This window comes from Cynocephalus volans, chromosome 8, assembly GCF_027409185.1.
Source record: "Cynocephalus volans isolate mCynVol1 chromosome 8, mCynVol1.pri, whole genome shotgun sequence".
NCBI lineage: Eukaryota > Metazoa > Chordata > Mammalia > Dermoptera > Cynocephalidae > Cynocephalus > Cynocephalus volans.
Window position 1 is genome coordinate 98618478 of NC_084467.1, and position 26148 is coordinate 98644625.

The following is a 26148-nucleotide window of genomic DNA, read 5'->3' on the forward strand; positions in this document are numbered from 1 at the left end:
TTACAGTATATTATGTCTGATCAGTTTCTTTCTATATACATCCTTCCCCCAAAGTACCAATCTTGAGAGGGTTAGAAAGAACGAGAAGAGAAGGTATTAAGGTTCAGAATTCTTTCAGTGAGATAATATTTATGTGATTTCATATTGCCAAAAATGTTGAGTTCTCATTATGATATACCATGAAGAGCATTGCTCTTTTAGAAAGTTAAGTCTTACCATGATTTCCATATCCACCTTACTTCCACCCCTAGCATTTTGTGGTCAGTTGTCAGTTTTAAAATCTTCATGATATCTGCTAATATTTAAAGATAACCAAGAATATAACTGCTTGTTAAGAAACTATCTTTGGTGTTGCTTAGTGTAGAAAAATTTTCTCCAAAATTTCTCATCATAGCTAAATTTCCTTTAATAAATTTTGTTTGGTAGGTTCAGTTGTGCAGGAGAAACTTTTGTCTTATAATTAATTCATAGTTTATGTATTTAATATAGAAACAACAAAGTTGGGATCAATTTGTTTCACAAAGACAATCAAGTTATGCTATTTTGTGAAACTTACGTGTAGTTTTCCTGAGGGAAGAATGAAAAAATTGTTATATTATAACTTGGACCATAATGTTAGGGACTCAAGATTGACTTAAAATTTAAACATAGTGTAATGTTTATTCCTGTCCACCGTATTTGTCAGGGAATCTCAACCAGAGTAAAAAATTTTCTGGTGCTGTTAGGAGTTCAGGGCACAGAGATTTCCATAAAAAGGCATAGGACTTGCTTGGAAGAACATAGTAGTTTTCTAACTTGGCAGTAATGAGTTAGAGCTCCCTTTAGAAAGAAAATATTAATTCATGTTTTTCTTATTGGGAATTTGTGTGTGTGTGTTGTATGAGCTATTTTATCTGCAAGTTTGCCTATGTGCATATATTCATAACCCATGGCATTTGTTAGGGTATAAAGAAGATAATTTTCTATATGTACCGTATGTGAAAATGGCTTTGGTAATTGAATATCTTACCAGTTCAGTTGAGTAATGGGATATTTTGTTTTTGGAGAATACCCCAAATAGTTTGAACATTTCCGAGTTCTTTCCCCAGTTTCTGTTTCCCTAGAAAAGATGGAGATGTTTGGGGAATATAAATGGTCCTTGTTATATTAGGATTCCCTCTTGAAAGATACACATTTTGGAATTAGAGAGATGGTGAATCCACATCTTAAAATGACCGCAGTCTCCAGATTAAGAGTCCTGGAAAGGGGGTTAGGGACATGGGGATCATTCTCCATGAAATATATGCTCCTGTGTTTAACTGTTAGTATTTTTTTTTCTTTTTCATGGAAATGAGGGAACCTTCTAATGCAGATAAAGGTGTAGGATGCCTAGTGTCCGGCACAAACCTCTCCCACCTCACTTTTTCCTTTTTTTAAAAAAAACTCTACAAAGTAAAATGTAGTGGTTTTTTAGGGCTCAGTTCTTAGCTTTCTTCTCCTTTCAGTGAGTAAGTATCTCCTTGATTGATCTCATCTACTGCTGTGGTTTCAACTGCTGCCTTCTTTTATGGCAGTGACTCCTGAGTCAGCACCTGTAGCCCATTGGTTCTACTGAGACTCCAGACTTGGGTGTTTAAATATCTATCAAATATCTCTACCTGCCTTTACCATAGGAATCTCAAACTTAATTTTTGCAAGAAAGTATTATCTTTCTTTTTAAACCTCCTTTTGTGTTTCCTGTCTTAATTGGAGTTATGCTCTCAGCCACTTATTTGCTTATGCTAGTTATATGGGAGTTATTCTTGACTCTTCTTCATTCCCCGTAATAGTAACTTCTAATCAGTTACCGAGTCCTATCAATTTTACCTTCAGAAAAGCACACTCTCTTCAGACCAAGTGTTACTGTATAGGCCCATGTCATCTCCCACCTGAACTATGGCAGTAGCTTGTTAACTATTCTTCCTGCTTCTAGTCTCTTCTTTCTTCAGTCCATTTTATATACTGGTATAAGTTGTCCTTCCAGAATATAAATCTAGCCATATTAACTTTTAAAAATCACTATGTTTTATCCCCCTTACTAGAGAAAATGTAAACTCTTTAACATGGTAAATGCCTTTGCAAACATAACCTAGTCTCTCTCCATTCCCAGCTTCATGTTCCATACTTTCTTTTTAAATGCTGTGTTTTAGCCACATTGAGCTATGTGGTATTCTCTGGATCTTTTGTATTTAATACTTTATTGTATTTGCGTAAGCTGTTTCCCTTGCATGGAATGCCCTTCCAAGCATTGTACCTGGAATGTTCCTATTCATTTTTTTACTTAGCTTTTCATAAGTGTTAGTCAGAATTGAAAAACTATCCTGGACTCTCCTCTGTTCTTCCATCCCTCCCCAACCCTTTAATTTTGTTTCTATGCTAACTTTATTCTATCATATTGTAGTCATTTATTTCTCCTCTATAAGCTCCTTGAGGATGGGAAACATATATTTTCCACTTTTGTTTCCCTGACACATAGTATAGAACTGGTACCGGGGAGATACTTTGTCAATGTTTAATTAAGAACATCAGTCTTACTTGGCATTATGTCTACTGAATAGTAAACTGATTTATCCTTACCATGTATGTAACAGGTATTGTGAGAATTTTCCCTTTTTTCTCACATTGAATTTTCTTTAAAAAAAAAAAAAAAAACCATTAAGATATAATTTACATGTAATAAAATGTGCCTATTTCAAATGTACAGTTCAATAAGTTTGGATAAATGTATATATCTATTCAGCTACCACCACAGTCAAGATACAGGTTGTTCCATCATCCCAAAAGTATTTTCATGCTTCTTTGTAATCATCACCCCTGTGCCACCACCACCACTGGCCCACATAGCTTTCTGTCACTGTAGCTTAGTTAGTTTTGTGTTGTCTAGAATTTTGTATAAGTGGAATCATACAGTATTCATTCTTTGTGTCTGGCTTATTTTGCTGAGCGTATTTTTGAGATTCACCCATGTTGTATCTATCAGTAGTTCACTCCTTTTTATTACTGAATAGTATTCTGTTAATCGGATATACCACAATTTTTTTCATTTTTTTTTTTTTTTTTTTTTTGGTGGCAGGCCTTTACTTAGCGCCTGAACCCGTGACCTTAGTGTTATAAGGCTGCACTCTAACCAACTGAGCTAACTGGCCAGCTGCCATTCACCTCTTAATAGATACTTGGGTTGTTTCTAGATTTGGGCTATTATGAACAAAGATAAAAATTGAATTTCATTTTTCCCCAACTTATTCCAGCTAGGCTTATTGAAAATACTGTCTTTTATACACTGATTTACCTTTGCCCCTGTATTAGTGATCTATTGCTGTATAACAGATTAACTGAAATCTTACTGGCTTAAAACAATAATAATCATTTATTGTCTCTCACAGTTTCTGTGAATCAGGGATTTGGTAGTGGATTGCCTGGAGGTTTCTGGCTCATTATCTCTTTTGAGGCTGCAATCATTTGTATTAAGACTTGACTAAAAAGGTAAGATATACTTCAAAGGTGACACACTTACATGGTCAGCAAGTTGCTGCTTGCTATTGGTCAGAGGCCACAGTTCCTCTTCAGGTGGGCCTTTCTGAAGGGTCCTTATGACATGGTGACTGGCTTCCGTCAGAATGAGTGAACTAAGAGACCACAGCACGAGCTGCAGTGCCTTTTAGGAGCTAAACTTGGAAGTCATCTATTGTTACTTCTGCCAGGTTCTGCCAGGTTCTATTGGTCACATGGCCAATCTTGATTTAGCATGGGAGGGAATGACACCAGGGTAGGAATACTGAGAGGAGAAACTACACAAAGTATGAATAAGGCTGGTCGGTTAGCTCAGTTGGTTAGACTGCAGTGTTATAACACCAAGGTCAAGGGTTTCAATCTCTGCACTGGCTACCTGCCAAATAAATAAATAAATACAAGGTATGAATACCAGGAGGCCAGGATCATTGGGAGCCATCTTGGAAGATGGATACCACAGTCTTTTTTTAATCAAAAATGAACAAACAACATATTTGCTCTGTGGTGGTTCTACTTCTGGGCTTAATTCAGTTCTACAGATCTGTTTGTCCCTATGCCAATACCACTGTAGGTATTACTGCAGTTTTATAGTAAGTCTTGAAATCAGATAGTGTAAGACTTTGTTCTTCTTTTTCAAAACGATGTTGGCTATTCAGAGTTATTTGCATTTTCATATAAATGTTAAAGTCATCTTGTCAGTTTTTACGAAAAAGACAAACCTGCTGATTGGGATTGCGTTGAATCTACAGATCAACATGAAGGGAATTGACATCTTAACAAACAAATATGGACACATCTTAACATAATACCTCACATTTCTCTATTAAGTCTTTAATTTCTCTTTGTCATGTTTTATAGATTCAGTATATGAGTCTTGCACATTTTTGTTAAATTCATCTCTAAGTAGTTTACTTCTTTTTGGATGCTTTGTAAATGGCATTATTTTTTAAATTTTATTTCTCAGTGCGTTACCAGTATATAGAAATACAATTGCTTTTTTTATGTCAATCTTTTATCCTGAAGCCTTACTAAATTCACTTATTAGTCTGGTAGTTTTTTGTTCAAGATGCCTTCGGATTTTCTAGGATCTTCTTAGGACCATGTCATCTGTGAATAAAGACAATTTTAATTCTTCCTTTTGCATAGGCTAGAACCTACTATGTGTAGCTTAGTACAATTTTGAATAGAAGTGGTAAGAGTAGACATATTGATGGAATACAAAGAAAAACCATACATAAAATCAGTAGATACAAAAAAAGCATTTAAAAAAAAAAATCCAAATTCCATTTCTGATAACCTATATAAACAAAAGTTCTTAAGAGTGTAAGAGTTTATAAAAAAGACCTGAAACCAAAAAGTTTGAAAACAGCTAGACTAGAGTAAACTAAAATACTGACTGCTTAAAATAGGTAGAGATTCGTAATCTAGCGTCCCAACAGTTTTATTTTTTCATTAACCTCAATGGAATTTAGTATTTCCTTCTATTTTGAATGCAGGCAACAAATCACAGTGGTAATATTAGCAGCAACTGTGACTTTGTCACTAACAGATGTTACTCCTACTTTTTCTGTATTCTTATTTAAAATTTGTTTCTTGAAACAACATATAGTTAGGTCTTGCTTTTTTTTTTACCTTGCCCTTTAAATGGGATGTTTAGATGATTTGCATTTAATGTAATGATGTGGTTTCCTTTTAATTCTACCTTCCTGCTATTTGTTTTGTATTTATCCCAACTTTTCTTTGTTCCCTTTTGCTTGTTTGTTTGCATTTTTCATACTTTCTTTTGGATGACTTTCATTTTTTTAATGTGTCATTTTATCTTGGTTATTGGATTATTAGCTATTGTTTTGGGGTTTTTTTAGTGGTTGTTCTAGGATTTACAATATGTATCTTTAACATATGACAGTTTACTTCAGCTATAATCTAAGAACCTTCAACAATATACTCCTATTTCTCTTCTTTTGTGCTGTTATTGTAATATATTTTACTTCCACATGTTATAAACCCTGCAGTATGTTATTATTTTTGCTTTAAGTGTTAGAAAAATCTTTTAGATTTACTCTCATTCACCATGTAAGTATGTATTGGTGAACTTTTTTCTCCCGGTTTTGTTTTTAGGTGTTGGGAGGGGGTTTGGAAAAAATCTTTATTTCACTTTTATTTCTGAAGGATATAGTCATTGTGTTTAGCATTCTGGGTTGATCTTTTTTTTCTTTAAGCATTTTAAAGATGTTATTCCATTTGCTTCTGTCTTGCATAGCTTCTCAAGAAATCTGCATATTAAACTTCGTTCCTAACTAAACTTTATTCCTACATCTCAACTTTTCAGGAATTTGATTATTGTGCCTTGCCATGGTTTTTGTGTGTGTGTGTGTGTTTATGCTCCTGGGAGCAAAGGGGAGGGGCTCATTGAGTTTCTTGGATCTGTGAATTTATGGTTTTTATCAAACTGGGAAAATGTTTTGTCATTATTTCTTCAACTACTACCACCACTACCCCATTCCAGTTGCACATTATATTAGTCTGATTGGCAACTTGATATTGTCCTGCAGTTCTTCCTCTTTTTATTTTTCTTCTTGTCTTCTTTCTCCTCCTACCCACCCTGCTATCCTTGCTTCTTTCTTCCCTCCCTCCTCTCTTCCTTCCCCTCTCTCTCCCTGCACTCATCCTCATCACCTTTTTACCATGTTTCAATTTGGGCACTTTCTATTGCTGTCTTTTCAGATCCTCTGAACTTTCCTTCTGCAGTATTTAATATACTGCTAATCCCATCCAGTGATATTTTCATTTCAGATATTGTTTTTGAATACTAGAAGTTCTTTTTGGTTCTTTTTCTTATATCTGCCCTTTTCCCTCCTCATTATGTTTTTTCTTTAAATCCTTCAGCATATTTATAATTGCAATTTTAGAGTCCTCATTGGCTAATTCCATCATCTCATCTCTGGTGGTTTCAATAGATTCATTTCACCCTGGTTTCAGGTAACATTTTCTTTCTTCTTTACCTGTCTATTAGTTTCTTATTAGATGCTGGTCATTGTTAATTTTATCTTATTGAGTGGTGGAATTTTTTTTCTGCTTCTTTTAGAGGATTTTGGACTTTATTCTGACAGGCAGTTGAATTACATGTGGATCAATGCCATACTTTTGAGGCTTGTTTTTAAGGTTTGTTAGGAAGCATCAGAGTATCATTCACTCTAGAGCTTGTTTAGCTCTGCTAGGAAGGTGTGAATCTTGAGATTTCTAGTGAATTTCTGGTTTTTCAACAAGGAAGACTTTTTCTAGTTAGAAGCATATTTCCCGGTACCATATGAACTCTGGAAATTGTTCAGCTTATAGATCTCCATTTATTCTTATTCTTTGCCTTAACCCCATTGGGTTTCAACCTGCATGCCTGGCTTGGCCACAGACTCAAGTGGATCCTTGTACAGATTTCTGGAACTTTCTATGCATAACTCCCTCTCCTCTGGTATATTTCCAAGCTGTGCTTGAGTTCTTTTTGCACCACGGTCTGTAAAGTGCCTCCATGCAGAAAGCCAGGGCAGTTGTAGTTTTCACTTTTTTTCTTTCCTGTCTCTTAGAAATCACAGTCCTATCCTGCTTATTGTTTAACGTCTTAAAACAGTTTCATATTTTTTTTCTAGTGTTCTAGCTGTTTACTGTGGGATGAAGTTTGTTCCTAGTTATTCCGTCATGGCCTTTGGAAATTATTTTCTGTCTTTTTACCTTTTAAGATAACCATAAAGATTTTTCTTTTTAAGTTTATGTTCCTTTTATTTTTTCTAGCAATTTGGGCCTTATGGAGTATATTACTAATGCCTACCTGCCTGTAAAATTTGTTTCATCTGATCTCCTATTCACATCCTAATAATTTTCAAGGTGACATTTTACGTTGTTCAGCTGTAGTACAATAAAGAGCAAAATAGTATAGAATTACTATATGATTTTTTAAGCAAATAAAATAGCATATACATTATATTAAAATTCATGAGTGAACGTTTCAAAAAACTACGGAGGTTTGGATGTTTGGACTGTCGAGTTAGTCCTGGGACAACTTTAAGACTTTGGGGCTATCGGGATGGAATGAATGTGTTTACATGTGAGAGGACATGAATTTTGGGAGCCAGGGAGAGAATGCTATGGGTTGAATGCATCCCCCAAAAGTTCATGTGTCAGAAAAAAAAAAAGTACATAGATTATCTAAATTGGGTTCATGATTATAGCTATAATACAACTGTTGGATTTAATGATCTTGTTTTCTGATCAAACAATTTTAGAAGTAACATGAATAGGCTAATGATTAATACGTAATTGAAGAGGATTTTTAGTGAATAGAAATATCTGGCAATAGTCCTATAGTTTTTGCTTTGTAGCCTCTGTTGTCCCCTTGATAGTCTTAAGGGGAAAAAACAAAAACAAAAAAATAACCACCAAAACAAAATAAATAAAATCCCTGCATTAGGCCATTTCTGTTGCTTATAATAAAATAACTGAAACTATGTGATTTGTAAGACAACACAATTTTTTGTTTACATTGTCTGAGGCTGGGAAGTACAAAGTCCAGGGAACACATCTGGCGAAGGTCTTCCTCGGTGGTGATTTAAGCATTACAGCGTATTACATTGCAAAAATGGCACAGCAGAGAGAGAATTCCTCCTGGGCTTTCCTTTAAAGCCCTTAGAACCATGTCAGGACCACCATTAAACGATCAACTTAATCACCTCTTCAAGACCCCACCTTTTAATTACCATAATAGGATTTTCCACCCTCAACAGTTACAGTGGGGATTAAGTTTATAATACATAAAACTCGGGGGACACAATTCAGTCTTTATCAATCCCATATTTGATGAAATAGTAGTACTTTCTTAGGCTATTCTTAGCAATGTCAGTCTTTGAATTTTTATTTTTTTGTTTCAGATTGTCAGTATTTAAACAGACCACATCATGCGTGAGTACAAGCTAGTGGTCCTTGGTTCAGGAGGCGTGGGGAAGTCTGCTCTGGTAAGTTAGTCACCTAACTATAACTAATTAGTACAGTACAAGATGAACTTTGACATATGCCTGCTTTCAGACTTCTAGTCACTAAAGAGAAAAAGTGGCATTATTTTTCACGTACCTAGTATCTGGCCCACAAGGGACAGAGAATCATTCAGTAACCACAGATGTGTAGTTTTATAATGGTGCCTCATTTATCCTTTCATTTACCAAATATTTGTTGGCTAACTTATATGTCAAACACTAGTGTTCACAATCCACAAAGGAATAAAACTGTTCCCATTTTTAAGGAATTTATATTCCCGTGGGAGAAGCTGATTATTACAGATCCTAGTGGAATAACTCCTCCCCTGCCTCTACCCCACACTTATGTGGAATAAAGGTTGTTTCTTTGTATACATATATTCATTCAGCAAATAATTATTGAGATTCTACAGTATCAGACTCTGGGGTCACAACAGTGAACTAAAACAGTCACAGTCTCTTGCGAGCTTATATTATAGTGGAGGAGATGTAGTATACACACAGTTAAGGAACTACTGGATTATAATTGTGAGAGAGATAACTCTGAAAGAAAAATATAGATTGTTAAGAGAGAGTCTATGACTGGTGGACCTAAGTTAGCATTTGAACAATTGAGAAAAAGGTCAGTATAGCTGGGGCACAAGGGAACAGGGAGGAAAATGGAAGGAAATGAGGTAAGAGGTAGGCAAGGGGCCAGATCATGATTTAAAGACCATATGAGAGCTTGGAACTTATTCCTAATAAAAGTGAGAAGCCACAGAATTGGATATATGTTTTAAAGAGAACACTTTGCTCTGTGTAGAGTAATTTGGAAGAGAGGCAGAGTGGATGTGGGAGACAAATTGGGAGTTAAAGCAGTACAGAAGCTTATTTATGGAAGCTTAGATTAGGGCCATGGCATTGAAGAAGAGAGGCAGTGGTTGAGGATTAAGTAGGTGGCAGAACAATATAACTTAGTGCTGGATTGATATGGGGACTAGGAGAGAAGAAACTGTTAAGTATGACTCCCAAGTTTCTAGTTCAGCTCCTAATTTTATGGATGTATAAAAAGAGAAGGGAAACACTGGAGAATGAATGGTGAGTGAAAATCAGTCATGTCAAATTTTATGTTTGTGAGATGTTCAAGTAAGTGCATCAAATGAACAAATGGATCTTCACAGTAAGAGCTTAAAAGAGAGGCCTGTGATAAGATTTTGGTTGCCATCAGTTTATCAATGGTATTTAATTTCGTGAGAATTATATTACTTTTAGGAGTGTAAATTAGTACCTCTGTGGAGAATGTTTGAGAATATATGTCATTTTAAATGCATGCAACTTTTAATTCAGCAATTCTGTTTCTGGAAATTTATCTCACACTTACGTTCACATGTGCAAAATAACATGGTCAAGGATATCCATTGCAACATTCTATACAGTGACAAGAGTTTAGAAACAACCTGAATGCAAGTAGGGGGCTAGTTAAGTAATTTTTAATACATATTTGGAGTAAGATGCTATACAACCATTAAAAAGAATGCAGCAGCTGTACATACACTGATATGTAATGATATCCAAGGTGTATTATTTAGAGAGAATAAAAGGTACCAGTGTAGCCTACCAGTAGTATTTTATAAAAAAAAAAAAAAGAAAAAGGTGGGTGTTAAGGGGAGATAACTGTAAAATACATAGACTGTCTCTACAAGGTTAAATAAGCTACTGATTATATCAGTTCCTTGAGAGTGGGCTTAACTGGGAATAAGGGTGGTACATTGTTGCTTTGTCTCCCATGGATTTGTCACGGATTTTCCCCCCTGGGTGGTGGAGTCACCAGAGATTACTCAAAGCCCATCTCTTTTGAGCAGTGAGAAGCCCCAGAAAGGGGTTAATATCCCAGAACTTCCTCAAGCGTGCGGCATTTCTTCCATTTGGGAAATTAACCACGAATTGGGGTTCTCTTCCTGCATTTATTCTCCAGACCAAGAAGTTACAGGAAGAGACATAGGTGGGGTTTTGCTAAGTACAGTTTTATAAGTTTTATAGTAGAAGCTGGTAACATTCAGTAAAAACAAGTCAGATGACATTCTGTTAGGCAATTAAGTGATCTACTAACAAAGGCTTGATTTAGCAAACATCCTTTTCCCTCTAGCAGCTTTTTAGTAACTTTACATATCAATTAGTAACTTGTCTGTCTTTGAGCCAGCAACCTTGCTGTGTTACAATTCTTATCTTGCAACAGAGACTCAATAGCCTGGGGAAAATTTCCTAACCTTTGCAAGGTCAATATTTGAAACTGCAAGGCTTTGGAAAACCAGGCCCTGTGAGGTACATTTGTTTTATGACTCCTCTACAGTACATAGGCTTAGTTACCACTGCATAGCCTTTTGTGCGTTTTGAATTTGGTCCTATGTCCATGAATTACTTTTTGAAAATAAATAATTTTTTTAAAATCCTAGGAGCGAGTGAGGTTACCTGGGGGGAGACTAGAGAGAGAACAGCCCAGGACTGAGCTATGAATGCCTCTCAACCTTTAGAGAGTAGATGGAATTGGAGAATCCAGCATAGAAGAATGTATCTTTACTTGACTGCTCAGAAGTCAAATAAAAGAGAGACAAGAGATGATATAAGAACATGGAGGTAGTTGGATATGGTAAGAAGCAGCTTCAGTCAGACGATGGTGCCATAACCTTACTGGGGTGGGTTGAAAAGTAAATGAGAGCTGAGCAAGTGGAACAACTACGTAAACAGGTGAAGAAGTTTCACTATGAGAGACAACAGGGAAAGGAGCAGAAACTGGAGGCTTCATGGGGTTAAGGGAGGTTTTGTTTTTGTTTTATGATTGTAGATAGTAGTGGAGAGGAAAATGATACAGGAGAAGAAGCGAGGAGGGGATCCAGCATGAAATCCAAAGGAATAAAATTAAACTCTATACGAATGGATGAGATGTCTTTGAGAGTTGAGAGAGAACATTGGATTCAGAGAGTTATGAAAGGTTAATTTTAGTAAGAAAGGAGTGAGAAGTGTGGGATTTTTTTTCATTTTTGCAAGTCTCATTAATGTCTCGCTGATAGAAGTCACTTGGGTTCTCATGCCTGCTTCTGCATGAATCTTTTGCAATGACACATGTTCTATACTCTGGAAAACTCCACTGTAAACTTGTGAGAGAAAGTAAGTATATCTTAGTACTATTAGGAAGATAGTTTGACTTTAGGGAGCCTCTGCCCTGGACCATATTTTGAGAACTTCTGCTCAAGTCTAAAGCATGTTAGGAAGCCATATTAGACTTTTTCATATATAAGTTATATGTTGTACTAAGAAAATGAGGTGATTAAATCTTTGATAAAAATGATGATTAGAGTGTTTGGTGTGATTATATCCTGAATTTCCTTTGAATAATAGGAGCCTAGTAGGAGAAAGAAGTTTGAAGTTTATTATATTCAAGTCAATCTGTTTGGCTCAAGTTAAATAGTATATAAAATATTCTTCTGAGTAATTTAAGTGTAAATGATCTCAGCTTACATTCTTACCATTGCTTTTAGGCAATAATGTACCAGACCCAGTTTAAGAGCTATCTAGGAAATATCTCAAAACCTTCTGTACTTCATTTCATTTGCTGAATGACAAAATATGTGGTTTCTAGTATGTGCTTAGGATATTTTTGAGATAAAAGTGGATAATATCTGAAACAGATACGTAGGCAGTCTTTTCCAATGGAAAGAATAAGTAAGGCTTTGGAATCAGTAAGATGTTTGTTTGAATCTCAACTGGCAAAGGGAAAAATAACTACTTTTATGGAGATTATGAAATTTGTATGTGATTATAAATTAGAAGTGACTAGCTCAGTGCCTGGAACATAGTAGGCATTCAGTAAATTTAAATTTCCTCTTATCTTTCCCACACAATTAGAAAGACTTTTTAAAATTTTGTCTTTGTCTCTCTCCTTTGAAGTCATGAGGTAAAAGTTACTATGGGTACACAAAGGGGTAATAGGAGTTTAAATACTAATAATTTTTCATATTTTAATAAATTAGTATCTACATTATTTGTATCCTTTTCGTATTTTAAAACTTACTATAGTAATTATCAGTGTATTATCAGTAGCAATATTGATGACAGTTTTTGACAGGACCGCTTCCTTTTTGTGGTAAATGTACTCTTAGTTATAGATGCTTCCTTATACTGAAAAATAATAATGATACTTTAATGTATTTACTCAGAATTTTCACATAATTTCATTTAATTTGTACAACTTTGTAAGGTTAAGCAACATTCAAAGGAGTTAGATTTTTCTTTTAAATCGTTAACTTTTCTTTTCCTCCTTTCTTTTTTTTTCTTCCCCAGACAGTTCAGTTTGTTCAGGGAATTTTTGTTGAAAAATATGACCCAACGATAGAAGATTCCTACAGAAAGGTAAAATGTGAAACTTGTATATGCATGCTTACAAGCAGTTCCTTATGACTTTAAAACTTGATGCATGGCATTGCTTTTTAAAAATGGTTTTGAAAATGATACAGATGTTCTGTATCTGTTTTTAAAGGTTTCACCTAGACAAAATACTTCTTATAGAATACTACTTAGGTATAGAGAGCTCCATGTTGTTACTGATTAGTTATTTGTTCTTTAATTCGTACATTTTCCTGGTGGGGAATTTTTTTAATGTAGAAAAAAATTGCTTATAAATAGTAGGTATATTTTCAACCACTCTTTTTGTTAACAAAAATTAAGATCACTTTTATGCTTCAAGTTATCCAGTGATTAAAAGTTTTGACATTTGTTTAGTTAAACTTTAAAAATATTTTACCTTTAGACTACAAAAGAATTAGTTAGATTCTGTATGATACTATAATGAGGATACATGTTATACATTTGTTAAAACGCATAGAACGTATAGTACCAAAGCCAACCCTGATGCACACTATGGAATCTTGGTAATAATGATGTGTCAGTGTAGTTTCATCAGTTGTAACAAATGTACCACTCTGGTGCAAGTGATTGATAGTGGGGGAAGCTATGCATCTTTGGGGGTAGGGGACACATGGGAAATCTCTGTTATCTTCCTTTCAGTTTTGCTGTGAATGTAAAACTGCTCTAAAGAATAAAAGAAAAAAATTAGATAGTTGGTCTTAACAAAAAATAACATTCTGTTTAATTGTAAGACTAGCTAGAATTGTGAGAAATTTTCATGATTTTATTTCCCAAATATATTAGGGGAGAAAAAGACAGTGTTATGAAAGACCGGTAGCCAAGGATATCCATCCCCACTCCCAAACCTCCCCCAAAAGATTAAACCTACCTTTCAACAAATAGGAAAGGATTGTTTTGTTAGATGTTTTTAGAATTTGCCTTTAACAGGGCAGTAATTTGTGTTGAATTAAGTTCCTCAAGTAGTACTGGCAGAGCAATTTCACTCTCTTCAAATTGGAAACAAAATTGTGCTCTAGATACATTGAGCAAATTCATTAAATCATTGACATGCCCAGTTACAGATTTTGCAGGTTACCATACTTGTCCCATATGTGGTGGGATGATGAGTTTGTGGCACTGCCAGTGGTGCTCCTCATCAATCCCTGATCTGACACAAGCAGAGTTTAAAATAGTTCTTAGGTAAATACATTTATTTTTAGAAGACAGTGTTGCTTTACTGAAATGTTCCCAAAATAAGTTGCTAGTTAAAGCTTTAACTACAAAGCAAGATCTGTACTTGAAGGACTAACTTTTCTTAATCCTTTCTTTATTAAAAGTTTTTCACACAGTCAATAGTTGACACTTTCTTTAGGCCAACCTTCTTTTATAAGACAGTAGGAAAATGGAATTCAGTGTATAAAATTTCACCTTTTACACAGAGCTTTTCTAAAGAAAATGCCTTTTTCTTAAAGTCTTGAGGACTGTGTGAGCTCAGTACTATTTATTTTAGCACTTCTATGTTCCTTTTATGTCTCAAATTCAAATTTTCGTATGTATTAAATTTTGTGCATTAATTTTAACAGTTTGAAAGTGGTAAATTGGCAAGATTTTCTCTATCCTTAAATCTTGTGTGCATTTTGAGCCATTTACTATTTTTGTAATTTGTTTTCTCTGAAGAATCATTACAGTGGTCAGAAGATACCTAAACTCAACATTAACCGTCCTGGCTTCTATAATATTAATAGAATGAGCTTGGGACCCTTGTTCTTTATTGTGATACCTAGTTTGCTCCCAGCCAATACAGCAAACTGCTAGAGAAAGTCTTTGTAGTTGGTTGTTAATAAGTATTTTGAGTGAAAAGATGGGAGGAAAACATAATGACATTTTGATGTTACTTTTTCATTTTTTCTTTTCTTTTTTTTTTTTTTTTTTTTTTGCCCTCACAGCAAGTTGAAGTAGATTGCCAACAGTGTATGCTGGAAATCCTGGATACAGCAGGGACAGTAAGGATGTTTTCTCTTTTTCTGATAGATTTTAATTTGTGAGCAGGTTTTGTCATCTGAGTAATTCTTCTGAGTAAAAGTAATCATTCTGATTAAGAACAAATTCTCTGAATGTAAGGCTTCTTAAATTTTCTTATGTGTATGAAATAAGCTGTTGCATACGCAATGCCCACATATCATGATTAAATTGTGTATTGACTTCACCTGAAGAATCTGCATATTGGGTTTCTTCTCCCTGTATTGAGGTAAGGATTTTTTAAAAAGTGCTTTTAAAAAAGAAAAGTTATTTTAAGTTCAGAAGTTTGGTTAAGATGTGTATTTCCTCTGAACGATAAATGCTGGCGAGGTTGCAGAGAAAAAGGAACTCTCATACATTGTTGGTGGGACTGCAAAATGGTGCAGCCTCTATGGAAAATGGTATGGAGGTTCCTCAAACAATTGTAGATAGATCTACCATATGACCCAGCTATCCCACTGTTGGGAATATACCCAGAGGAATGGAAATCATCAAGTCGAAGGTATACCTGTTCCCCAATGTTCATCGCAGCACTCTTTACAATAGCCAAGAGTTGGAACCAGCCCAAATGTCCATCATGATATGAGTGGATACGGAAAATGTGGTACATCTACACAGTGGAATACTACTCAGCTATAAAAACAAATGAAATACTGCCATTTGCAACAACATGGATGGACCTTGAGAGAATTATATTAAGTGAAACAAGTCAGGCACAGAAAGAGAAATACCACATGTTCTCACTTATTGGTGGGAGCTAAAAATTAATATATAATTCACACACACACACACACACACACACAAAATAAAAAACCGGGGGGGGGGGAAGAAGATATAACAGCCACAATTACTTGAAGTTGATACAACAAGCAAACAGAAAGGACATTGTTGGGGGGGGTGGGAGGAGGGAGGGAGGTTTTGGTGATGGGCAACAATAATCAGCCACAATGTATATCGACATAATAAAATTAAAAAAAAAAAAAAAAGAATAAAATGCAAACAAAAATATCATAAAATAAATAAATAAATAAATAAAAATTTTAAAAAAGATATGTATTTCCATGGTTTTAAAGACTGTCTTTTGGCATCATAGTCATTTATTTTTATAAAAATTATTTTTCCTTTTCCTAGCATTTTAACAACTTAGGGGGCTGGTGATAGATACATGTTTTCTGAAGAAGGTAAAAATCTTTAGGCTTAGTTTGAGCCTCATTTTTCTCACCTTGAAGTGAGTATAGTGACATTAGTATATTATAGGGTGCTTATAATGATCAAATGAGATAATGATTATAAATCACTTGTCACAATGCCCATTAATGGTATGGAATTCATATATGTGCTTTTATTCTTATTGCCTTCATTATTATCATCACCTTTATAATTTTTAAAAATTAATTACTGATGATTTCCAGTTGTAATGCCACACAAAATACATACATTAAGCATTTTTCCTTTTCCTTCTTTTTCTTCAAACACATAGACTACCCTTTAGGCAATTCCCAGCTTTAAAATGGATAGTATCCTTAAATATTACAAGTTGTTTAAAATTCATCACAAACTTTTCCACTATAATTTTACAAATAATAAGAATGTTTCATTTTGTTAAAAAATAAACATATAAGCAGACTGGAACAATTATGATACTAATTATACTGTATTTTTCCACTCGTTCCTGGAAAAATAGATCTTGATTTCAATAAGAATCTTTGGATCACTGAAACTACATCTTTCTTGTATCAGCCAAGTCAAGAGATCGCCCTCCTTTTGCCTCCTGGCATTTTCTTACTTTCTGAATTAGCAAAATTTCCCTTTGTTCTTAGAAACTCTAGTAGCTAAAAGGAATACCTTCTACTTCTTTTCACCACATCCACAGTGTGAGGGCATTCTTTCTTCTTCTTCTTGACCACATTCTAAGGAAGTTCTTCCCTACAGCAGAGATCTTTCCTCTGTGCTCTCAAATACTGTACATCTCTCATCCTAGCACTCAGCACACTGTGTTATAATTGTCTGTTTGCTTTTCTTTGTCTCCAGTGCCTTGCATAAAGCTTGGAAGATAGCCGATGCTCATTATTCTTGTCCCAGATCACTCCTTACTCCTTGAAGATTTTTGCTCACTCTCTCCCATACTGCTTCAGACAGAATTCTTGGTGGTTTTACTCTCCAAATAGAATCTGTACAGATGTTATAGGTGAGCCAGTACTGAGACTTGTCAGTTTCTTGATCTCCGTCCTACTTCAGCCATTCATACCATAGTGTTACCCTAGACTGTGTGATTACCAATAACTGTAACACTTCCCTAATCTCATTTTTAAGCATCCCATTCTGCACTCACTACCTCTTGTTCTTCCATCTCACTTCCTTTAGTATCCTTCAGCTTCATTGGAACTTGCAGTCTGGTTATCCTTACATCTTTTTATTATCCCTTATATCCTCAGTGCCCTCTGCACATAGCATCAAGGTTATGGTCTGCCATTCGTAATCATTCCCTTCCATATATCCTCAACTCCTTTGACCTTTCAGCAACCTTTGACTCACTTGATTACCATCCTCCACTATAAAACCCATTCATTTGAAAAACACTTGATTGTTTTTTTCCCTGTGTCATTGGTTACTCCTAACTAAGTCTCCTTTTCTAATTCCTTTTTATCTCCACAGCCTCTTAATATTGGAGGGCCTCAGGGTTCAATACTTGGATTTCTCTTTTCTAACAACACTGCTTTGGAGATCATCTTTAGTAGCATAGTTTTAAATATAATTTATATACCAGTAAATACTAAATTTATAACTCCGTCCCCAAGTTCTTTCCTGAACTTCAGATTCCAATATCTAACTGCCTGTTCAGTATCTCCTCTTGTACATCTAATAAGCATCTCAAAAATAACATGTCCAAACTCAACTCCGGATATCCCTTCCCTGACCTGAGTCTTTCCACAGTCTTTCCCATCTCAGTAAATAGTACCCATTTAGTTGATTATGCCTAAAACCTTGGAGTCATTGTTGTGTCTCTTTTGTTAAATTCTACATCCAAACTCTCAGCAAATTCTATGGCTTTACCTTCAAAATTTATCCAGAACTTGACCATCACCATTAGAATCTAATGACACTACCTTGGCCTAAACAATTGTCATCTGTCACCTGGATTATTTCAATAACCTCAACACTGCTCTCCCTGCTTCTGTCCTTGACCCCCTTCAGACTATTCTCAACACAGCAACCACAGTAATCCTGTTAAAATGTAATTCAGATCATGTCCTCCTCAGCTTAAATTATGCATTCAACTCAGAGTAAAAGCCCAAGTCTTTACATTTGCCTGTAAGGTCCAAATGATAATTATCTTCCTCTCAGTTCCTTCTCTGTCTCCACCTCCTGTACTCACCCACTAGTTAATGGTGTTTCAGTGAATCAAGCCTCCTTAAAGCTTCTCATATGCTCTGGACATATTTCCCCTCAGGACTTTTGCAATTGCTGTTTCCTTAGCCTGGGGGATACTCTTCCTCCACATTTCCATAGAACTTTTACTCTTACCACCTTCAGATCCTTACTCAGGTATTACCTTGAAGCTTTCCCTGGTCACAGTCTTTTAAATAACCTTCCATTTCCACCCTCAAAAGAAATTCCCTGTCCCCCTCCCCTGCTTTTTCTCTGTAACATTTGTTACCATCTGGAATATTTTATTTTTGTCTCCATGTATACTCTTTCAGGGCAGAGATTTTGCCTCTCATATTCACCAACATATCCCTAGTGCTGTCTTGGCACATAGAGGGCCTTCAGTGGATATTTGTTGAGTAGATGAATATTGTAGAATGTCCTTAAGAAGGAGGTTGGCATTCTCAATAGGAAGTAACAACAACCATGGCAGCTCTGTAAGGGCTAGTCTTAAAATGAATTTTCAGACCGTGGGTTGCCTACATATTTATTTTTTTGATTTAATAAGTAGGAGAGAACATGATCTCAAGAGAACATGATAGGAATAGTACTGCTGGTATTTGTAACACTTATATTGTAAATTATTCCTTTATTATATAATTAAGCATTTGGACAGTGGCAAAACTTAATTGATTACCATAATGGTGCCATCCTGGAATATACAAAGTTTATAAATGAAAAACCCGGGAAAACCCTGGTTTTTACATCCTTCTCAGTGTACTATCAGCAGCATAGTAAGCCCAGCCATATTCCTGTGGCACACTGGAGACTAAAATTTGATGCTAGGGAAATGATTGAGTGATAGCATACAAAATGAATGCATCAGCCAGGGCTGAAGCAATGAGAACATTTAGATGTAGCAGACAGAATAGAAGTAGGGATGATGGGAGCCAGGAAGCCATGGCAGTAAAAAGCTTAGGAAATCTTGTGGATTTTGGCCTTATTTTATGTTTAATGTATCCAAAGGTGCAAAGTTCCACAATGTGTAAAGACCCAAGATGGGTACATTTTGAATATTCTACATATGTGCTTTCTTAATACTATATATAAAAATCCCAAAATTTTTTTGTAAGATTCTGTCTTGTATTAATATTTATAGTTATACATAATGACTATTACCAGATAAGAAAGAATGGGCTTAAAATTAAAACAGAATTAAGTCTGTTGATTGTCAGGATGATGAAATCTGCCAGTAGAGATATTGAGACTGTTTGTCCCAGATGATTAAGTCATAGTTCAGTTTATACCTCAGATTGTTTCAACTTGGGCAGCAGTTATGTCATAAATTTCCAAACAAAACTAAGATCAAAATTGATTAGGATATGTATGTAAAAAAGAATTGTACCATTCTTCTAAATTTCACAAAAGCTAATTAAGGTGGTCAAGAATTCCTTCTAATTCTGTAGTTCATTGTCATTGTGTCTAGTCACTTTAAGTGGGGAACATAAGAGCATTCACCTCAGAGTTTCTAGAAACTATGCATTATGTCTTATGTTTTCTGTCATGATAGCATGTAATAAAAAATGTAGTAGCTCACTTGTGATTATTCTGTTTTAAATTGTTCTAATATATGATCAAGAAATGTATATATTTATAATTGCATATTTTTTATTATAGGAGCAATTTACAGCAATGAGGGATTTGTATATGAAGAACGGCCAAGGGTTTGCACTAGTATATTCTATTACAGCTCAGTCCACGTTTAACGACTTACAAGACCTGAGGGAACAGATTTTACGGGTTAAGGACACAGAAGACGTAAGTATTTTTTTCTCTATAAAACATACTGCCATTTCTCTGTGGCTAAATGAAAAAGCGTTGTTTATTCTCCATCAGTAGAGGATTTAGAAGGTATCTACCACATGCCTAAAAGAGTCCCTGTGACCAAAAATATATAAAGCTTTCAAAATTAACCTACAAATTATATGCTGAGATGTTCAGAAAATGAGGATATATCATATGTGATAAAAGGCTCATTGTGCTGTGAGAGTAAAAAGAGTAAGAAAGAAGAAGAGTCAAAGAATACTTAATAGAAGAAGTGGGACTGGAGTTGAGCTTTGAAAGGTGATAGTTAGATCAGAAACAGTGTTCAAAGAACATTATTAAGAACCAATTTGAGGGCTGGCATGTTAGGTCACTCGGTAGAGCGTGGTGCTGATAACACCAGGGTCAAGCGTTCTGAACCCCATATTGGCCAGCTGTTAAAAAAAAAAAGAGAGAGAGAGAGAGAAAGGAAAAAGAACCATAATGGTATGTTCCAATTTCTAAAATTCTGTTGACCGGCACTCAGCCAGTGAGTGCACCGGTCAGTCCTATATAGGATCCCAACCCGCGGCGGGAGCGTCGCCGCGCTGCCAGCGCAGCACTCTACCAAGTGCGCCACGGGCTCGGCCCGAGTTTTTACTTAATACAGTTTTTTCCTTTGAATTATATTAGAGATTTTGATTAACTGGATTTTTTAAAATTTAATTTTGTTTTAGAAATCTCATCTTATTTGATGAATAACATTGTTTTAGTTGTCGTGTATGTGTTTTTTCATTTCTTTTTGTAAAAACAAAATGTGTACATTAGACATTTATCTTGGTTTTGAGCTATGCAGAGTTTCTTTTCATTTGCATAAATTGGGATATAAACTTTTAGTTGTACCTTTCATTCTGTTTCTGTGTGTTCCAAGTTTTAATGGGAACATATACATCTGTCCAGGACCTTAACCTTGAGTAATATTATAGGCAGGGGCATGTATACCATATGACTCACGACCAACCATAACCTTACGAATAGTTTTCTTCTTTCTCATGACTAATTTATCCAAGAGAGTTCTGTTTTCATTGGCAATTATGTGCAAATCACTGCACTCTGGTAGTGTTAATCTCTTTATCTCGTGTAATAAACTAAAAAGGATGGAGTTTGTAGGTGCCTAGTGTGTTTAATCTAACTCATGATAATAGCCCGTTTTAGGTAGAAGGTTCACCACGTCCCTTAAATTTCTCCTTTTGTAAAGTTTCAAATGACAAACAAATGACACCTTTTGACTAACGAAATTAATGTAGTTTGTTAGCTACTTGTTTTACTAGAAGTAGGAAGTTGTGAATGTACGTAGCCAAGCATCTGCGGTATGGAGAAAAACGGAAAACGTTGCTTTGTGGCTTTATTTTTATTTTTAGTCCTCCTTAACATCTCACTTAAACAGGTATTCGGGTCTAGGTGTCAGACGTAGAAGTAGAACCTATTACTATATTGGTCTTGCCACTGTTTTTGGCATTTGTTGGACTACTGAGATGAAGCACTGAAACTAGTTAGGCCCAATGAGTTCATTCTTTGTATTGCGGAAGATTCCTTTTCCTTCAGATTTTTTCTACTTGAAATTCAGCTATTCATAGTAGTCCACATGAGAACTTTGGGATTATGTTCTTAAAATAATTTAGCTTATGAATGTAGTAGGATCTCTAACATTTCTTTTTTTTTTTTTTTTTTTTTTTTTTGTCTCTTCCCTCTTGTTCCACCTTCTTCCCCCCAACATATATATACCTTTTGTTAGCACTTGGTGAAGCTTACAGTCCTAACTAATACATTTTAGTTGGTGACAGGTAGTTGCTTATTTATAAAAAAAAAAAGGCTAAGTAATGAAAATGTTATAGCTCATTTTATGTTTTTTCCTTCCCACAGGTTCCAATGATCTTGGTTGGCAATAAATGTGACCTGGAAGATGAGCGAGTAGTAGGCAAAGAACAGGGCCAGAATTTAGCAAGACAGTGGTGTAACTGTGCCTTTTTAGAATCTTCTGCAAAGTCAAAGATCAACGTTAATGAGGTAACCCACAGTGCTAGGCAGCACAAACAAGTGCCTTTTTAGTTTCCTTGCTTTAAGTTAACAGCTAAAAGTTTTTAAAGCCTTTTTTTGTTCTTTTAACCTATATTGATTTTATCACCTTATAGAAAACACCAAGTAATTCCTAGAATCCATATTCCTTAGCTTGTATAAGATCACTTTGATGGCTGTAATGAAGACACTTAAATTTACCTTATTGTCAAAGAGGAGATTAAAATTAAAGAATATGTACTAAGTCCTGCTAATCCTCTAAATGATATGCCACAAAGGGGTGTGTGAAAATTGTCATATCACCCTTGTATTGTAACAATTTTCTATCCAGATGTGTATGAATAAGTTGTAATGTCAAGTTGGAAAATAGAAAAATCAAAATAGTTATGATAATGAGCTTATGTTACACAGAAAGATGTTACCTTCATGGATATCACAGAATTTGGTGTTCTGAGTCTTGCCTCACCTTTGGTACTTGACTCAAAGTGAAGAATCTCTGTGAGTATGGACATGTAATTGGAATTTACTCAGTCCCTTGGGTCTGATATACAAGATGCACAAGGCTTTATTTGTGCCTGAATTAAGCACTCTACTATCTTGAAACCATAGCTGTGATGGGAATGCTTAGCAAGTAAGCTGCATGCCGGGTGTAAAGGGCCAGTAGTTTGCTGGGCCCCTAAAAAATTAGTGCAATTTCCAACTGCCCCTACCACCTATCAAGCAAAAATTGAATGCTTTTGCTAACTTTGCCATAAGCCTTTTTAAAAACAGAAAGCTTCTTTCCTTCTCTTTTCCTTCCCCTTGCCTTCCCCTTCCCCTTGTAGCATCACAGGTAATCAGTCAGAATTCAGATCACTTAAAACACAGGTGAGAGGGGCCGGCCCATGCCTCACTTGGGAGAGTATGGTGCTGTTAACACCAAGGCCGTGTGTTCAGATCCCTATATAGGGATGGCTGGTTAGCTCACTTCGGGGAGAGTGTGGTGCTAACACCACCAAGTCAAGGGTTAAGATCCCCTTACCAGTCATCTTTTTTTAAACAAAAAGACAAAAATCATAGATGAGAGTAAAATTAGGTCAGGTCATCAGAGTCCCTTGTTTTTGCTTGCTCTTTCTCTGTGGCCTGTGGTTCTATAGGTTACTTTTCCTTGACTAGTGTTATGCTCGTAGACTTTTATGTGACTTTTAAAATGATCAAATTGGGCTGGCCTGTTAGCTCAGTTGGTTAGAGCATGGTGTTATAACACCAAGATCAAGGAGGGTTCAGATCCCTGTACTGGCCAGCCACCAATCAATCAGTACATACATGCGCGCGCGCGCGCGCGCACACACACACACACACACACACACACACACACACACACACACACACACACACACACACACACACACTATAAACATGAGTGAACACATACACACATACCAAATAAATTACTTTGAATACCTGGCAGAAAAAAATTAAGCTTGCTACAAATCCTGTATTTTACAAATAATCAAAAATGCCAAAGCTTGGTTTTTTAGGTTAAACCATCTTTAACAATTACATAAAAATAAGAAATTCACAAATTTATTTTATTTTTTGGCGACTGGCCAGTTTGGAGATCCGAACCTGTGACCTTGGTGTTACAAGGTTGTGCTCTAACCATCTGAGCTAACCAACCAGCCCCCAATTTTTTTTTTCCAGCAAATATTTATTAAATATCTACTATGTGCCTGGCACTGTGTTAGGCACTCAGGTAACGGTCATCCAGATAGACACTGTTCTTGCCCTAAGGAAATTTACATCTTAGTGGGGCAACAAGTTCTGCTAAGGTCTTCAACAACAATTATTACTTATTCAATGACAAGTAGATAGAAGGAAATATGATATGCTTCTAGCTTCAACTTTTTCTGTTGTGGAATTACAGTTTCCTTGAGGCTATTTTGAAAAATGTGGCTAATGATTAAATTTTAATTTTTAGTACAGTCTTACTTTTCTTAAATTAAAAAAATGGTAACTTTGATCAAGAACATGTTAGGATTGGTGAATATGCTTGGCTAGTGGAACAGTGGTGTGAGAACACCATCTGCAGGATGGTTGGCCTTAGAGATCTGGTTCCTTGCTGTCCCTGTCCTCACTCTCAAAGGTAACCACTCACCAAATTCATCAGGCTTGGTTGGGCAGAGTTGGGCCAAAGTCCAGCATGTAGGACCTCTCCCTTTGGGAGCCATAGTCAGTGGAGAGGAACTGTTCCTCCCTCATGTTTTAGCATTACATGCTTGTGGGAACCTGTGCACCACTCGTACTCCTCTGGGTTGAAGTTTCCAATGCAGCAGAGCTACTTTTTCACAGCAGTCTTGTTAAAGTCAACCCTTGACATGACAGTTTATAAAACAAACATAGAAAAACAATAAAGCAAAATGAAAAGCGTTAGCCATCTTAAGAATCTTCACTTTTTTGGAAAATGTGCGAACTTCATGCTAGAAATTCTTGAGAGTATAATTTGTGAGTTTTTTTTTAATGTTTCTCTCTTTATAGCCTGATAATGCAGCTACAAGATTCCTTTGATAGTTAATAGTTACTCAGACAGCCTATGCCTTGTAAATGTTTGTGTGATTTCCTAATGCCTAGAGATAGATAATACTTTCACAAGATTCAACTCTTGGCCTCAAATATGAAAGCATGCAAGGACATACTGCTTGGCTAAAAAGCCCTCTAATTCTCTGACATTGTTTTAAGCTCTTATTTACATCACTCGTGCTATGTTCTAAAAGTACTATATAGCTATACCAGAATCACGTCAGTCTTTATCAAGAATTAATTGTTCTTTGCTGAGGCTGGAATAATAATTGGAATCAAGACATCCCAATTTAGGAATGGGAGAGGGATTGAGAAACTCTATTCTGTGTTCCCTTTAGATTTTTCTATAGTTCAGAGAGATGAGGAAGAACCTAGGCTGGGGACTTTCAGCATTTCTAACCAAATATTATAGTTCGAACTTGCCCTCATCACTGAACCATCTGCTGCTGTGAGGTAGGCAATGTTTTCCAAAGAAATAATTTAGAATAATACTACGAAAATCAGTTACCGTTCTATATAGTACCAGAAGCCGGAAACTGGGTAGCATGAAGAAACTGAAACAGAAACTACATATGATTTTGGTTAACTTACTGTTTTAGTTTACCTTTTTATTATTTTTCATATTATAGCTTATGCATTGAGCATAGGGAACTAATGAGACTTCATTCATGGTTTATGCACATTAAGTTCTTAAAGGCTTCAGAGTTTTGAAATAACTCGGACTTCGAAGTTGTGAAACAGAAACTACCATTTTGTTTGTAAATTCTGCTTTCAAACTTTTCTTAGAAATAAGATAATGGAGAGTTAAATGGTTTGAAGATGGGAGGGAGGAGGATGGAGCAGAAAGAAAAGAATATAAATGAGTCACTTTTGTAACTTTTGGATAAATCTCTCAGTATTTTATTTATGTATTTTTAACAGTTGATTTAGTCTTGTAATCTTTGGACCATTTAAAATAAGTAAATGGATAATTGTTTACCATCTTAAAGAAATGTAACCAATAATTTTAAAATATTTTACTTTCAAAATTTACTCAAAAGATGTAAGAACATGAAAAAGAATTTCTCTTTACCCCTCATCCAGATTCACCAGTTATTAACGTTTTGCCATATGTTTGCAGAAATCACAACCCTTTATCCAAAATATTTTAGTATGTGTATCGTCAGATCAAAAACTTTCCTTATATAACCACAACACAATTATTAAAGTCAGGAAAATTGACATCAACACAATCCATGTTTGGTATATATTCAGATTTTGCCAGTTGCTTATATAATGCCCCTTAAAGTCAGTACATTTTTTTATTCCTTTCTGCAAAGCACTCTTTATTCCATGAGAGTAAACAGTAAGGGGCTTTTATGGTATTTGTTTTTATTTCAGGTCATTAGTAAATGTGTGT

General features: G+C 35.4%; 1 protein-coding gene across 3 annotated transcripts in view; it reads left to right on the plus strand.

Annotated features, from left to right (window-relative positions):
• RAP1A (RAP1A, member of RAS oncogene family) overlaps positions 1 to 26148 on the plus strand; it is an 86152-nt gene that overhangs the window by 54925 nt on the left and 5079 nt on the right. For 2 of the 3 annotated variants that reach the window (XM_063104686.1, XM_063104687.1), the window contains exons 2-6: positions 8445 to 8528; positions 12864 to 12932; positions 14873 to 14929; positions 19989 to 20129; positions 22038 to 22181. In XM_063104686.1, coding sequence (XP_062960756.1) covers positions 8472 to 8528; positions 12864 to 12932; positions 14873 to 14929; positions 19989 to 20129; positions 22038 to 22181 — 468 coding nt within the window. In that variant the 5' untranslated portion in view covers positions 8445 to 8471. Of the gene's footprint in view, positions 1 to 3479; positions 3502 to 8444; positions 8529 to 12863; positions 12933 to 14872; positions 14930 to 19988; positions 20130 to 22037; positions 22182 to 26148 lie in introns of those variants that run through there. The other variant, XM_063104688.1, reaches the window with a different exon arrangement.